At 55.4% G+C, this 15,024-nt stretch overlaps 1 protein-coding gene across 3 annotated transcripts in view; it reads right to left on the reverse strand.

Moving 5' to 3' along the window:
* Window positions 1–6,479: 6,479 nt before the first annotated feature.
* Window positions 6,480–15,024, reverse strand: part of FBLN5 (fibulin 5) — a 76,108-nt gene continuing 67,563 nt past the window's right edge. For all 3 annotated transcript variants that reach the window (XM_045823759.1, XM_045823758.1, XM_045823757.1), the window contains one exon: window positions 6,480–7,477. In XM_045823759.1, the coding sequence (XP_045679715.1) occupies window positions 7,316–7,477 (162 nt within the window). In that variant the 3' untranslated portion in view covers window positions 6,480–7,315. The remainder of the gene's footprint in view (window positions 7,478–15,024) is intronic.

Raw genomic sequence — 15,024 nt, forward strand, 5'->3', positions numbered from 1 at the left:
CCCTTGGGATCTCCCCGAAGTGCCCAGGGCAGCACCCCCTGACTGGCAGAGGGACAGGCTCCTCTGGGTCTCCACAGTCCATGCCCTGAGCGTTCCAGGGGCGGGGCGGGCACCGGCCAGCAGCGTCTACCCCGCTGCCTCTGGGCGGCCGAAGCACAGGCAGTAGAAAGGGAATGTGTCTGCTCAACATGGGGACAGGAACAGTGTTTTAAATCTACATCTCCCTTCTCAGGGGGCTGCTGTTTCCTGCAAAGGGTCTTTGCGCAGCCGAGCATGGGAGGGCACCCGGAGGGCTTCTGGCCTGAGTGGCGGGCTGGCAGCCGAGTGTGAGGGCAGGGTTTCCGCCTGACAGAGCCAGATGGATGTGGGGTTCAGGCGCTTCCTAAGAAGGAGGGATCGGGAGGCAAGGGGGGCTCGGAAGGACAGCCAGCGAGAGAGTGGGGACGGAGAGCCGAAATGGCAAGTTCCACTCTCAGATCCTTGGTGAGGTGACCACGTGCCCCAGTGAAAATGCGTTTGCATGAGTTTCCTAGGATCGCTGTAACAAAGGACCGCAAACTTGGCCTGAAACAATAGAAATATATTCTCCCACAGTTCTGGAGCCTAGAAGCCCCAAATCAAGGTGTCAACAGGACCGTGCTCCCTCTGAAAGCCCCAGGGAACAATGCTACCTCATCCCTCCTCTCGCTTCCGGTGGCTCCGGGAAATCCTTGGTGTTCCTTGGCTCGTGGCTACGTCATGCCAACCCTGCCTCCGTCTTTACATGGCCTTTGGGGTCACGTATGTATGTTCGTGTGTCCCCTCCTCTTCCTCTAAGGATATCAGTCACTGGAGTTAGAACCCACCCAATTTCAGTGTGACCTCATCCTACCTCGGTCAATCACACGTGCAAAGAGATCACATTGTGGAGTTCCTGGCAGACGTGCATTTTGCGGGGGCACTGTTCAACCCGCCACTGCGCTGTTTCATCTCGTTTTCATGGCAAGTAAGAGGCAATTCCATGGCAAATCAACCGGCAAGGGACCGGGGAAGGGACGGTGGTGCTGAAACGGCTTAGGAACCAAGCAAACTCAAGAGAAATATGCATGGTAGGCTCCGTGCTGTGTCACCAAAAATTGCCCCCACTGCCACCCAGAGCTGCCCCTACTGTGGCTGCTTGCTCGTGACCCTAATTAACCTCCAAGGCCGGAGTACCCTGTGGAGACCTGTTCTGCCTCTCTCCGCCTCCCAGTTCTGCAGACCGAAGTGGTGGGAGTCCATTTCCCACCCAAGGTCCCTGAAGTCTTCCGTTTGCCAAGGATGCACCTTCTGTCTCAGCTCTTGGTTGAGTTGCCACATACCTCTGGCCTCTTTAAGATTTCATCTGTCCCTCATAGCGCCAGAGTCGACCTGACCGAATTCCCACGCACGGACATGAGAGTGGTCTACGCTAGCGAAGGCCCCTCCACACAAAAGGGCAAGGGGGGCCCCGAGTGAAGCACACAGCTCTCACACTGCTTGAGACACAAGCAGCTAACAGGTTCTAGGAGCGGAAAGATTCTGTGGCTTAGGGGAAGTGAGCTAGACCAGGAGTCAAGAGACCTGTAGGCTGTTATACCGCCAGGTTGCCTGGTCAATCAATCCCCTATCCCCAGCCTCAGATTCCTCATGTAGACAGGTGATCGGACCTCATGATATAATATCTACATCGTTTGAGCTGCCAGGATCTGTATGGAGGCCATCACCCTCAGTGCAAAAGCATGCCCGTGTTCTTTAAGCTCGAGGGCAGAAAAGGGGGCTGTGCACCACTCAGGTGCTAAATAGGAATTTTGCTCTGGCTGAGACAACTGCGAGAATTCGAGCGGGTCTAATGAGGCAGAGGGGACCCTGGGATCGGAGTTGAGTAGACCTGGATTTGGGTCCTAATTCTGCCGTGCCCTAGCCTGTGACCTGGAGTGCGCTGCTTAGGTTCTCCAAGCCTCATTTGCCTACTCTGTTAAAGGGAGATACAGACACCCCCTTGTTGTTTTGAGAAATAGGATGTGTGGGGATGCTTTTCTTCCCTGTTATCCTAGCAAGCAGCCAGTATCCCCGGGCCTTTCTTTGCCTCCAGTATTCTGAATAACAAAGCCGCTCTCCCGAGCCAAGACTCTGTCTACAAACAGTTCCTGGAACTTGGAGGAAGAAAGTGGTCCGCTTCCCTCAGTGATGTCCTTCTCTCTCTATTTCAGTTCATGGACTTGAAATTAGGTCCATGTCATCTCCACTTGCTGTGCACTGGGCTGTGGTTTCCAGCAGCATTTTGACTCGTCCAGCACACCATGGATGCACCCAGAAGGTCGTCTAAATAGGCCAGAGCAAAGGCTTTTTAGAGCAGGATTCTTACCAGGCCAGAGCCAGGAACAGAGTAGAAACTTGAGAAATACCTGTTCTGGAGCTGAATAAATAGCAGATCAGGAGTAAAATTTTCTGCAGGTTACAAAAAAGGATCCAAGGTTCAGAGAGGCTAAGTGACTTGCTCTAGATCAAAAAGAGACCTAGAAAATGTTTTCCTTTTTTTTTTTTTCAGAGAGGGGTAGGGAAAAAAACTAGACCTGTCTGGACTTCCAGACTAGAGATCTTTCGACCACATCACCATACCTCCTAAGGCCAACAGAGATTTCCCTGCACATTTAATTAAATGCGGTGTTCTTCCGACAGGAATGAATGCTGACCTCCAGCCGAGAACATTTATTTGCCTAATGGGTTCGTTAGAAAATGGCTTTGCTGTTTCAGGAAGCTTAGAGGTCACATGGTGAATGCAATTTTCAGTTTTCATATTAGGCGATGAGTCATTCTTGTTTGTCTTAGCATTCTTTCCTCACGTGTGCTGAGCACCAGCACTGGGGGTGGGAGCCCCGTCACTCACTCAAGAAGCAATTCACTGGCTCGCTCTGAGTGGATGGCTGTTTTCAAGAGTGTACTTGGTCATTTAGACTGAACAATGTATCCTCACGTTTCTCAGCCCCAGAGAGCCCCCTGACCGGCACCCCCAGAACCCCTCACACAGGACCCCGGGCCCCGACGTCTCTAGCACCAAACTCTCTCACCGAATACACACTTCCCACCGTCTTCTGAGGACCTCCACCGGATGTCCCAGAGTCGCCTCACATTCAGCACGTTCTGTTGGCACAAGGGTATCTGAGGGTGTCCTTGAGATTAATGCATTTCACTCCATGCGAATTACACCTCAACGACCACAAAACACGTTTTAAGAGATGCATGATTAAAGTGGAAGTCATCTTTCCCCACTACCAAAGCTCCTCCTTCTAAGGCATTCCTGAGCTCACTTTAGGCTGTCCCTTAGCTCCCCGGGCCCCCAGGCCCGATAAACCCCCAAGACCTAGCGACCCTGTCAACCAAAGACTCAAGCTCCCTTGAGTCTTTCCCCTTCTCTCCACTCTCTCGCCGCACCCCAGCACCATCTTCACTCAGTGACCCTGACTGCGGGCGGTGTGCCAGGAGGAGTTTGCATTGGAGAACTCCACGCGGTCAACGCGACCAAAACCACTTTCTTCCCACTGCCAAAATGCTCCCATCACTCTGAACTCCGGTTCGCTCTCACGGGCTGCATGCGCCCCCGGATAAACATCTTATCGATGGGCCTCATCTGTCTCTTCCCTTCTCCGAATCCAGGGCCTGGCTCGCCCAGCAGGATTCCGGGTGCTGAGAAGGAAGTCAAGAAGAGTTGCTCCTTTGTCGTGTTCTCTCTCTCTCTCTCTCTCTCTCTGGGGAGCCTTTTGCTTCAGGAAGAACTCGCGCACATTACAATAAACACTCAGACCACAAAAATACATTTAAACCACTGAAAATGAAGTCATCAGACCCAGTGAAATGTTTCCGCCATCTGGAGAAATAACATCCTGAGGGCCAAGACAGTTACCTAAGAAAACATCTAAGCACGTGACCCAGGCCGGAGGGGCAGCAGGTAGGCGGATTCCATACCAGTTAGAAAGTGCTGGGGTTGGTGCGCCACTGTGAAACTCTGAAATTGCACTTTAGTGGAAATGCTGGCTGTCGTCCCCAGAGAACATTTCAAGGAACCTCAAAACGTGAGAAGTAGAGGCAGCTGAGTGCAAGTTTTCGTCCATACTGAACCCAGGTCGGGCGGAAACCCAAGGATGTTTGCAGGTGTCCCGCTCTTCATCCGGAGCCCCTCCCACAAAGGTCCCGCCATTCTTCAGGCCCTGGCGGAGCAGCACCGGGCAGGGGTCGAATGGCGAGCTCTCGGCCCTCCCGGGAGATGGGACGAGGCTGACAAGGGACAGGTGTGGAAGGCCCAGGTGGTTCAGGGTTCCGTGGTACGGCCAGCCCCACAGACTCGGCGGGCGGAGGGAGCACAATGCCGTGTGATTCAAAGAGCAGGCTTAGCCCCAGTCTGTCATGTTATCTACCAGCGTCATCCTGTGAAAAGGATATCATCTGCCTGTTCTCAAGGGGGTGGGTGAAGCAAACAGCGTTTCGGGTTCAGGGAGCCTCTGGAACTGTTCCCCAAGTGTTTGGGGTTTGGCCTTGCTGTACGCGTTTTCCCCTGGGTGTTTTTTTTTCCTTAATTTTTAGGCCCAAGTGTATTTTAAGGTAAATGGATCCCACATGCTTCTGATTCACTCACACTGAATTCATCAGACCGTGTTTGGAAAGAGCAGCCTGAGGCCCCAGAAGCTCTCTGGGCGGCTTTACGAGGCCCTGCGCCCTTTTACTTAGGAGCGGGAAGCCACGTGGTGTCGTGGACAAACAAAACGCAAGGCCCAAATAGCCTGGGTCCCAATGTGGCGCCTCTGAAACCAGTGGGTCCTGAGGCCCCCAAGACCAAGCTTCCCTGCCCTCTGTTCCAGAAGTTCAAGGACACCTTCCCCGTGTGCCGCGTGGAGCCTGAGTCTGTAACTGGGAGCTGCTCCGTGTGGAGCTCACAGCGACCCACAGCACCCCCAACTCCGCGCCCATTCCTGAAGCCTCGCCCCTCACCCCACAAGAGGAGCTGGGGCTCAGAGCCCCCGTCTGGGCTCTGCTCAGCGGCGGCCCCTGGGCTGGCGAGTCTCTAGGAAACCACCCTTTCTCTCCCGAGCTGTGGGACGAGGCGCTCAGAGCCATTTGCCGTCAGTGTTATTGCTAACATCGCTTGAACCTGCTGAAGGAGCACAATGGGAAATGGTTTGGATGTGATTAGTTTTAGAGAAAAAAACAGCCACGGCAAAGCTAGTGTGGCTATGAGACATGCGCTCTGGGTAAGGGAGCCAAGCACGCTGTTCCTCCCACCGAAGAACCAGCTATTAAGAATCTATGAAATCCGCCCTGGCTGGCGTAGCTCAGTGGATTGAGCACAGGCTGTGAACCAAAGTGTCGCAGGTTCGATTCCCAGTCAGTGCACATGCCTAGGTTTCAGGCCACGGCCCCCAGCAACCACACATTGATGTTTCTCTCTCTCTTTCTCCTTCCCTTCCCTCTCTAAAAATAAATAAATAAAATCTTAAAAAAAAAGAATCTATGAAACCCCTCCTAACCCTAAGAATCCAGGGCACAGTTCCTGGCACACAGTAGGTTTTTAATAAATACATCCTAACAGACCTAGCCTGCAGAAGCAACTTCGCCCATCAGGGAGTGCACCTGCTCCTTTGGAAGCCTTGGGTCCACTTGTGGGGTTGAGTACAAGGCAGCTGCCCCCCACCCCACACCTGTTCTAGAATCCAGGCCTGGCACTGCTGACTTTTCACCCTCACCAGGGGTTCTGGCACTGGAAGAGTCCTTGCTCAGGAAAAGGGTGATGCACCCTACAGGTAACTAAAAAAGATGTGGACGGCGAGGTGGCCAGGACTTGGGCCACGCTCGTCCCCCTCTCTTCGTAGTGCCCATTACCACGTGTTCTCAGCCGCACCTGTGTGTTACAGTTTTCAAAATTCCTGACGCCTGGGCCCTACCGCAAACAACTCAGTTGGAGTCACTAAAACTTCTTTTATGGCTGAAAATACCAGACATGGTTTTGAAATAGACTCTTTAAAACCCTCAGATCCTGGCGTGGTTTCTTTCCATAGCCTCCTCTGTACACAGAAGGAGCAAACTAGCTACACACTGCGTCCGCGTGAGCTCTCGGGGCCTTTGTGAATAGATGCCCAGGAAATCAGTTTCATCTTTAAAACCCCACTCGCCCCCCCACTTTGCAGGCACGGTCGGAGACCACTGGCTGAGAGTGAATGGAATAGATTCCTGCTCTGGAAAAGTCCTTGCAAAGAACCCACATACCAGAGGAGCTTTCTAATTGAGTGAACTAGGATTCGGGATGGATGCTTGCCCCTCACTTCTCCACCCCCCATCCCTGCTCCCCTGTCCCCATCACGTGCCTGCGTCATGAAGGTCAAGTTCTCTGGAGAGCTTTTCAAGCCGCGACGGTAAACAGGCTGCAAGAGAGCTAGAACCAACCGCAGGTGCCGAATCACCTACGATGTCAGAATGAACCAAACGCAAAATCTCTTCGAATATTTAATCAGTTCGGAGACCTCTGCCTTCTAACCCAGTTCAGTAAAAATTCCCAAAAAAAAGCATGAAGAAGGGGTCCTCAAAACAACCCACCGGGCTAAAACGGAGAGGAGACTGGGTTTGGGAAGACAGGACATAACACGTGCCTAAAGACCTTTTGAAGGAATTCCACCACTTGTTATTTTAAAAAATCCAACAAAACAAAACAAAACAAAACAAAGAAACCCTCAAAATGAACAAAAAAAAAATAAAGGATTAAATAGTTATACAAATTTCAGGAAAACTAAAACTTCTTTTATGGCTGAAAATACCAGACATGGTTTTGAAATAGACTCTTTAAAACCCTTAGATCCTGCAGTGGTTTCTTTCCATAGCCTTCTCTGTACACAGAAGGGGCAGACTAGCTACACACAGCATTCGCGTGAGCTCCCCGGGGCCTTTGCGAAGCGGCAGTCAGCGAGCGCGAGCGAGGAGGCGAGGGGGCGCTGTTCACAGTCTTTGAACACGGACTCGGACCCCAGCAAACCTAAGCTATTTCCTTTACAAAATGAGAAGCTAAACTGCAGGGCTCGAAACATCACCATCGATCTCTCAGGTCAGGGTGCCAATGATAATACTTTTCAATAACTGCGTTGTGGAAACGGGGCCCCCCGCGGGACACCAGGTCTATGACAATAGGGGCGGGGCCAGGACAGCGGGCTGTCTCCTTGGAAACTTTCAGCAGGAAAGGCGTTGACGTCTGTCTCGCTCTCACTCTCCCTCTCTCCTCTTCTCCCGTCCCTTGGCGCTGTAGAGAGGCAGTGTCGGAGGCTCTGGCCCCGGGCGCTCAGAATGGGTACTGCGACACGTGTATCCGCAGCCGGATCACGGAGCTGCCTCTGAAGTTGATGACGGTGTTGACGGTGATCATTTCCAAGTCCAGCTGTATGTCCCGGGGCCCTTTGATGGGGCGCGTCATCACCAGGGTGGCACTGATGGGGCCCGTTTGCTGTGGACAGAACCCGGGACACTTGTTAGAGAAGCTCTGACCAGCCTGGGGGGTCGGGGGGGGGGGAGGGTGAGCTTGACCCCAGGAGCAGCCCCGAAGAGCGGAGAAGGTGGGGAAAAAAGCAGACAGCTGTCCGTCAGGACATGTGGTCTCTCACGGGACCCCCAAAGCAGAAGCCCTGGGTGGTCTGGCCCCAGCCCACCTTTGCAGCCTCAATGAGGGTGTCCCCGCTTCCCCAGTATGGGCACACTGGCACCCCCTTGGTGCCACATGCTGTCTGGCTTTGCCCACGCGCCACCAGGCTCTCTCCTGCTAATGCTTCGGGCCTCACCTAGAAACATCACTTCCTCGGAGAAGCCCTCCCTGCTTTCCTCGATGGAAGTCGCCCTCCCTCCACGCCCCAGACCTTCTGCCACTGCAGCTGCTACTCTGCACAGAACGGAGAGTATTCATTGCCACGTACCCCTGCCCACACTGTTTACTAGGCCCACGCCCGATGGCCAGGTCCCCAGCAGACCGTGAGCTCCACAGAGCGGGGATCAGGGTTAGGTGTGTCACCCCTGGGCCCCCCGAACCCCACGGTGGTGCCTGGCACACGGGTGTGCAGTAAATGCATCTTGAATGAAAGAATGAATAAGCGATGGGACTGAGTGACCTAAATCTGTCACTTCACCCCGTGGGGCCCCGGCTCTGCAGGGCGGGTTTGTGCCAGGCCAGTGGTTTCCAGGTAAACAGCCTCCAGAGCACCTCGGACACTTTTTCCGAACTAACAGTTACAGACACCGGTTCCAGGGTTTCATGCCTCAGAGGGTTTTTTGATGACTCCTGGGGTGACCGAAATCCGCTGGTGAGTCTCCAGGTGGTTGCGACGGGCAGCCCCCTCTGAGGCTCCCGTCGAGACACCGCTGTCAACACCAGCTTCACCTTTTGGCGACCGACCCTGCTGCTGAGGTCCTAGCAACTTCACGTGAACAGTTCTTCGCCACGGAACCTTTCCCCTGATGTCTGAGGTGGGAGAGAGAGCAGACTGACACCAGGGGAGACCCACCATGGTGAGGCGCTCCTCTGGCCCCTTCTGTGTGCCTGTGTTTCTTTAATCCTCAGGAAAACCCGGGAAGGCCTTGCTGCTGCTCACGGCACCGGTCCCTGGCCCAGCCGCCTGGGCAGCACCAGGGGGCTTGTTAGAAATGCGGAATCCCAGGCCCCACCTGGGACCTGCCAAGCCAGCATCTGCGGTTAACACAATCCCCAGGTGATCTGTGGGCACATTAACAACGAAGAAGTGCTCCTCTGAAAGCACAGACCCCACCCTGGCTGGGTGGCTCAGTGGGTTGGAGCGTTGTCCCCCCTACACCAAAAGGTTGTGGGTTCAATTCCCGGTCTGGGCACATATCCAGCTGGCAGGTTTGATTCCCAGTGGGGGCATACAGGAGGCCACTGCTGGGTGTTTCTCACACCGATGTTGCTCTCTCCCCTTTCCTCTGTCTCTAAAATCAATGAATGTAACTTCAGGTGGGGATTTAAATAATAACAGTTAAAGCTAAATAAATAAAAGCACAGGTCCTGGCTGCTGTATTAAAGGTGTCTCATTATTTTCCAATTTTACTCCCAAGCAAACTGAGGCCTGGGAAGGTTAACAGTTGCTTAGGGTCACCCAGCTAGCTGGGGGCGGAGCCAAGGGAGTTCATTCAGGGGCTTCGATCTGACCCCAAGCCCCAGCCTGTGGCACTGCACAATTATCAGAGGAGACTGGCGGGTTTTGCTTGTCTTCCCAGCCCTGCCCTTAAGGAGAGGAGATGCTCGGGGTTCCACGAAGTGGCCAGGCAGCGGGCCCCTGGAGGGGACACAGCACGAGGGAACAAGGGCATGCTGGGCCACTGCTTCCTGCAAGCCGCAGAGCCTGGCACTGTGCCCAGGAACAGAGCAGTGGGCCCTGCAAACCAAGAAACTGGGCCACACCAGGTGTTTTATCCGTTTCCACGAGGGAGGGCTCCCTATACAGCTCTAGACATCCCCGAGAGCTCCACAGGTATGTCAAGGGAGGGGCCGGCAGACAGGTGTCAGCCAGGTGCCAAGACCTCCCCTGTCCGCTGACACCATTTCCTGTTGGCATCAGCTCCCTCTGCTCACGTCAGCACCGACGCCACTGGCACCTGCTCACGCAGAGGATCTCACGGACTTCCTTGTCAGCGCTTGCAAAACCTGGAGCTCGGGGCCAGTTCCTCAGAGGGCACAGCCACACCGGGAAATAGAGCATTTACATATATAAATATCCGCCAGCTCTCACTGTTTGCATGAACAAAGGCCGAGGGCTGAGAACCCTGAGCCGTGGGTGGCCCTCTCGAGGGAGAGCGGCAGAGCCCAGAGCTGGGTGGAACTAGAAACTTCCAGGTTGTTTCTCTGGGCTTTCCCAGCAAAAGTCTGCAGAGTATGGAAATTTCCTTGTCTCTCCCCTTTGGAAGTAACTTCAGAGGCCAGGGAGTTCGATCTCCGCCGGGCTCAGATCTGCAGCGGCCTGAGAAAGGCCTGCCCACGGCACCAGGAGGGCTCAGGCACCAGCCAGGGGAGCTGAGGGCAGCCCGCCCCGCCCCCGCAGTGCTTGCTGGGCTTTTAGGGCAGAGTCAGGGCATTCATGAAACAGGCCCTTGAGAGCCCCTGGTTATCGGTGGCCTTGGTGGTCATAGTGCAAAATGATGATGATGGTGGTGGTGGAGGTGGTGGGTGGGGCTGCCTGTTGTAGGGGCGGGGGATGATAATGACAATGGAGGTGGAAGTGAGTAGAAGTGGTGGAGGGGTTGATGCTACGCACTTGGCTGCGGCCTTTCACGCATCTCTTGTTTGACCCTCATCCCCCCACAATGTGAGTAGGTTAAGTGCCCTGAGCGGGTCACCAAACTAGCACATGGTACTGGAGGGTCGGACTCCAAAAATCACGCTCTGACCACCATGCTCTACGGTGAGGTCTTGACACCTCCTAATTTCCCAAAGCCCCCAGCAGCAACTCTACTTGATAGTCCCCCCTCTGCACTGTAAGTGTCTGCGCGGCTGCCCCTCCCTCCCTTCCTTCTAGTGGGGGCTCCTCATGTCCTGTCTGTTGCTGAGCGCACGCGCCCACCAGAAGGGTGGTGCTGAATCCCTGTTGGTGAAGGGAGAAGGAGTGAGTACCGGGTGCCCTTGGAGTTGCGAACAGCACTCCCGAGTATGTCTCCTTGGCCCTGCTCCCACACGCTTGGGTTTGTTCAAACCAACCTGTGGGACAGCACCGTCTGAACACGGCCAGCAGCCAGGCCACGGCCAGTCGCCTTCCCCGGTCCTGCTGCCTGACCCACAGGTGTCACGGGCTGAACACGCTCTGGCACAGTCTGAACCCCCTGACTGCGCTTCCTCTTCTGGTTCCAGCTGCGTCCCTGCGTCACCGGCCAAAGCCAATCACCCACCCTCTGTCTAGGGCTCGGGGGGAGACAGACCACCGCTAGGGCATGTGCAAGGGACATGTGTGCATGTGCGTGTACAAGAGGGGGTGTGAGTGCGCTCATGCACATGAGTGCACGTGTTTGCACATACATGCACATCTGTGTGCATGTGTGTGCGTGCGTGCGTGTGCACGTAAGTGGTGTTTGCCTGCTGGGTGAGATGAAGTTCTTCTGAGTGTTTGTGATACAACCAGGGAACCTCAGGGTGGGAGAGCCTGAGCGGCCATCAGCCCCCCTCCCACGTGACACTCCAGGCCCGTGGGCAGCACTGTGGGCTCCTCCAGGGCCCCGGAGCTCATCGGCTCCTCACCACAGCAGGAGCAGCGGCAGCGGGAGCCACCCCACCAATGCAGCAGTAACGAATGCTTCTTGGATACCCTCTATTGTCACTAGATCTTACAGCAGACTTTTCTCGTCTTCTCAACTTCTGCTGAGACCCCGAAGCTAGAAGAGTAAGTAAAATACCTCACATCCTAAAGGGAAATACAAGAGTATGTATAGAGTTTTTGTTGCCAGACCATCAGACGTGAATCCCGCTCTGGGGCTTCCTGGCTGAGATCTTGGGCAATTACTTAGCTTCTCTGTGCCTCAGCGCTCCCCTCTGTACACCGGGCTGGCCAGGCGGGCCCTGCACATGGGGTTGTGGGAAAACCCTGGGCCCAGCGCCGGCAGCTGTTGAGCACGGTGGAGGGCTTGTGCCGCGTCTGTTCTGTCTTACGGGACTTGGAGAGCGGCGGCCCCACGCCAGGTCCGTTTCTCTCCCTCTGTGACCCCCTCCAACCTATAAATGTGTATTGAACGCCTGCACCAGCCCCCATCTCAAGCGAGAGAGGCTTTCAAGAGAACCGTTCAGAGCTGTGGGTCCCCTGACAAGTCAGGGTGCAGAGGGCGGTATCCAACTCCCTCCGGGGGAAGCCTAGAGAGCCCTAGAGTGCCTTGCACCCCCGTCAATAGCAGCCGCGGCAGGGACCTGGCTGCTGGTGTCCTGAAGCCCAGGCGTGAGGTCTGCCTGCCAGGGTGAGGTGGCGACCCCGCCCCCAGAAAGTCTGTGCAGGATGTTACACCAGAAAGAGGGGTGAGAGGCCCTGTCGCCCACACCAGGGAATGGTCAGTGCTCAGTTCTCAGGGAAACCTCCCAACAGCCCACAAAACATCCATCCAAAGCAAGAGCATGTGAGCAGAGCAACACCTGCTTACCATGGCAACGACCAGGACCTGGGCTCCACCCTCTCCCTCCCGCCATCTGCCCCCCCAACCCCAGAGGAGGAGTCGGGGCAGCACCAGTCGTGGGGGCAGGGGAAGAGGACAGTGCACGGAGGCCAGGCGCCCCTCCGGGGCCACCCCTGCACCCACCTTTACAGTGAATGAGGGGCTGAGAGGTTGAAGTCCCCACTGAAACCAGCTCGGACTTTGGGCATGGGCGGAGGAGAGGATTCACCCATAACCGAAAGCACCTGTGAGCCCTACGGGTTTAACCTGAGGTGTCTCCCAGGGGTGCCCCGGCTCCAGACGGCAGGGTGGGGAGAAGAAAGCTATCGAACGTTTCCCCCCTCGCCCGACCCCAGCTGTTTGATGAGAAGGCACTCTGTGTCCCCGGCGCTGCACAGGGACGTGACATCATCTAATCCTAAAGTAAATACTGTCATCATCATCCTGTCTGCACAGACGAGGAAGTGGAGGCTGCAGAGGTCAGGTACCGCGGCCAAGGTCACGCAGCTGGTGAACCACGGGCCACGCCTGCGGTGGGACGGCCTGGCTCCGGAGCCCACAGCAGGAAGACGACGCTATAACTTCTGAGTTAATCTGTATATTCACATTTTTCTACCATGAATATGTTTTTAAAAAATCATGTAAAAAATAAAGATGAAAAAGTTCTTCAAGAGAACGGCTGCGTGTGCCTTCCTGAGGAGGGCGCTGCAGCTCTGGGCGGCCCGGACTTGGGGCTGTCCCGCCTTGTCTGTCTTCCTCCTCCCACGCCCTGTGGCCTCCTCACAGGCTCCCCTCCTTGAGCTCCTTTCCTTTTCCTGGGTGCTGCCCGTGGGACCTGCCCAGCCGGCAGCCACCTCCCCGTGTTGTTTTTTTTTTCTTTAAAGATTTTATTTATTTATTTTTAGAGAGGGAAGGGAGGGAGATAGAGAGAGAGAGAAAAACATCAATGTGTGGTTGCTGGGGGTTATGGCCTGCAACCCAGGCATGTACCATTGCTGGGAATCGAACCTGCGACACTGGTTCACAGCCCGAGCTCTATCCACTGAGCTACACCAGCCAGGGCTACCACCTTCCCATCTTTAAGTCCCTGCAGCCATTCTCAGAGCGGGCACTGCGTCCCCACATTCCTCAGCACCCTGGCCTCCTCTTCTAAATAAATACTAAAGAACTGGGGCTTTTCCCAATGTTCTCAGAGAGGGTGCAAGCCACACACAGCTCAGCTTTGTGAGCTCCAAGGGTCCCCTAGTTGCTGTGGCAGTCCAGGCAGTAGAGGAAGCTTCCAGAAGGAGCCCTCACACCTGTCCATTCCACGTGTAGGATCATCCACTCCCCCCCCCCCACCCTGGGCGCCTCTTACAAGTCAGCCACACAGGGCACATTGGGGGATTTCAGTGGGTGGTATCTGAGTGGGCGAAATCTCGCCCAGCCAAGACCACCTTCTGCAGATCTGCTCTTTTGCGGGCGGGCGGGGGCAGGAACGGAGGCCGGTGGGATCAGTGATGGTATTTGCAGCCCCCAGGAGGGCCCGCTGCATCTGTGCAGGGGAGGGACGCCAGACCGGCGGTGTCGGCAGGCAGTCTTCTGCTCCCACCGGCAGCAGGCCCGCGGAAGCTCCCAGACGTGGGGCTCTGCCGGACAGCTGTTGCTTACGGTTTGGGGAAAAGACATAAACACAGTTCCGTCTTTTTCATCTCGCAGAAACTCCTTTCTCCTCCTCAGCTGCTTCCATCTTCTTCCAAAGCCCTTGAGCCTGCTACCCTGGTCTGCAGATGTTGGCTCGGCAGGCCGTGCGATCCCACGGACCCGGCCCCGTTCGGGGCTTGCCAAAAACATATCAGTGAGGACACAGGCATGTGGCCAGCACCTGGGACCTTCTCTAATCTGTCCTGACCTCTGTTTCTGAGACCTCCCTGGTTTCAGGCAGGCTCATCCCCGGGGGCGAGGGCTGGAAGACTCTGCCAGGAGGTTGGGAGAGGAGGGGTAGGGAGCTCTGCTATGTGGTCCTCTGCGGGCCCTGGGGCCATCTGCCCCAGCAGCGGATACACTTTCACAGCCTGTCTTTCTGAGTATCACTCCCCACAGTGACTCTGGGGGACTCCCCACTGTGATTGTTAGAAATGTAGATTCCTGGGTAATGCACCCCCACCCACAAGATATCAGGTCCTATGTCCTGGAACCTATAATGTTCCAGAAAGAGGAAAGGGAACTTCTGCAGGTGTGACTAAGTGAAGAACCTTGACACAGAGAGATCCTCCCGGATGACCTGGGTGGGCCCTCTATCCAATCCCAAACGTCAAGATAAGAGACACAGAGGAGGCGGCCAGTGACCTAGGAGGCAGAGGCTGGAGCGATGTGGTCACAAGCTAAGAAATGCTGGCAGCCACCAGAAGCCAGAGGAGGAGAGGAAATGGATTCCCGCCTGGGGCCTCCGGAGGGAGCAGAGTCCTGCCAGCAGGCTGATCGCAGCTCCGTGGGAGGGAGGTCAGGCTTCGGCTTCCAGGCCTGCGTCAGAGGGAGCGTCTGCTGTCTTATGAGGCCACCAAGGTTTTGGTGATTTCTTACAGCAGCCGTAAGACACTGACGTACCAGGCCTCGGCCACCAGACTCTGATTTATCCTGGGTAATTCAGATCATTCCAGATTCTCTGGAGATGAAGCTCTGGAATCCACTGTTTGGATCAGTGCCCAGATTCACACTGACATGTGAAAAACATCTAAGCCAGTGGTCTCTAAAGAGGTCACATTGCCCTGACCTGCGTGGCCCAGTGGGTTGGGTGTTGTCCCACAAGGCAAAGGGTCACGGGTTTGATTCACAGACAGGGTGCATGCCTGGGTTGCAGGCCAAGTCCCCAGTTGGGGGTGTGGG

The sequence above is a fragment of the Phyllostomus hastatus genome, unplaced genomic scaffold, assembly GCF_019186645.2.
Source record: "Phyllostomus hastatus isolate PE091 unplaced genomic scaffold, TTU_PhHast_1.1 phas_scaffold_501, whole genome shotgun sequence".
Lineage (NCBI taxonomy): Eukaryota > Metazoa > Chordata > Mammalia > Chiroptera > Phyllostomidae > Phyllostomus > Phyllostomus hastatus.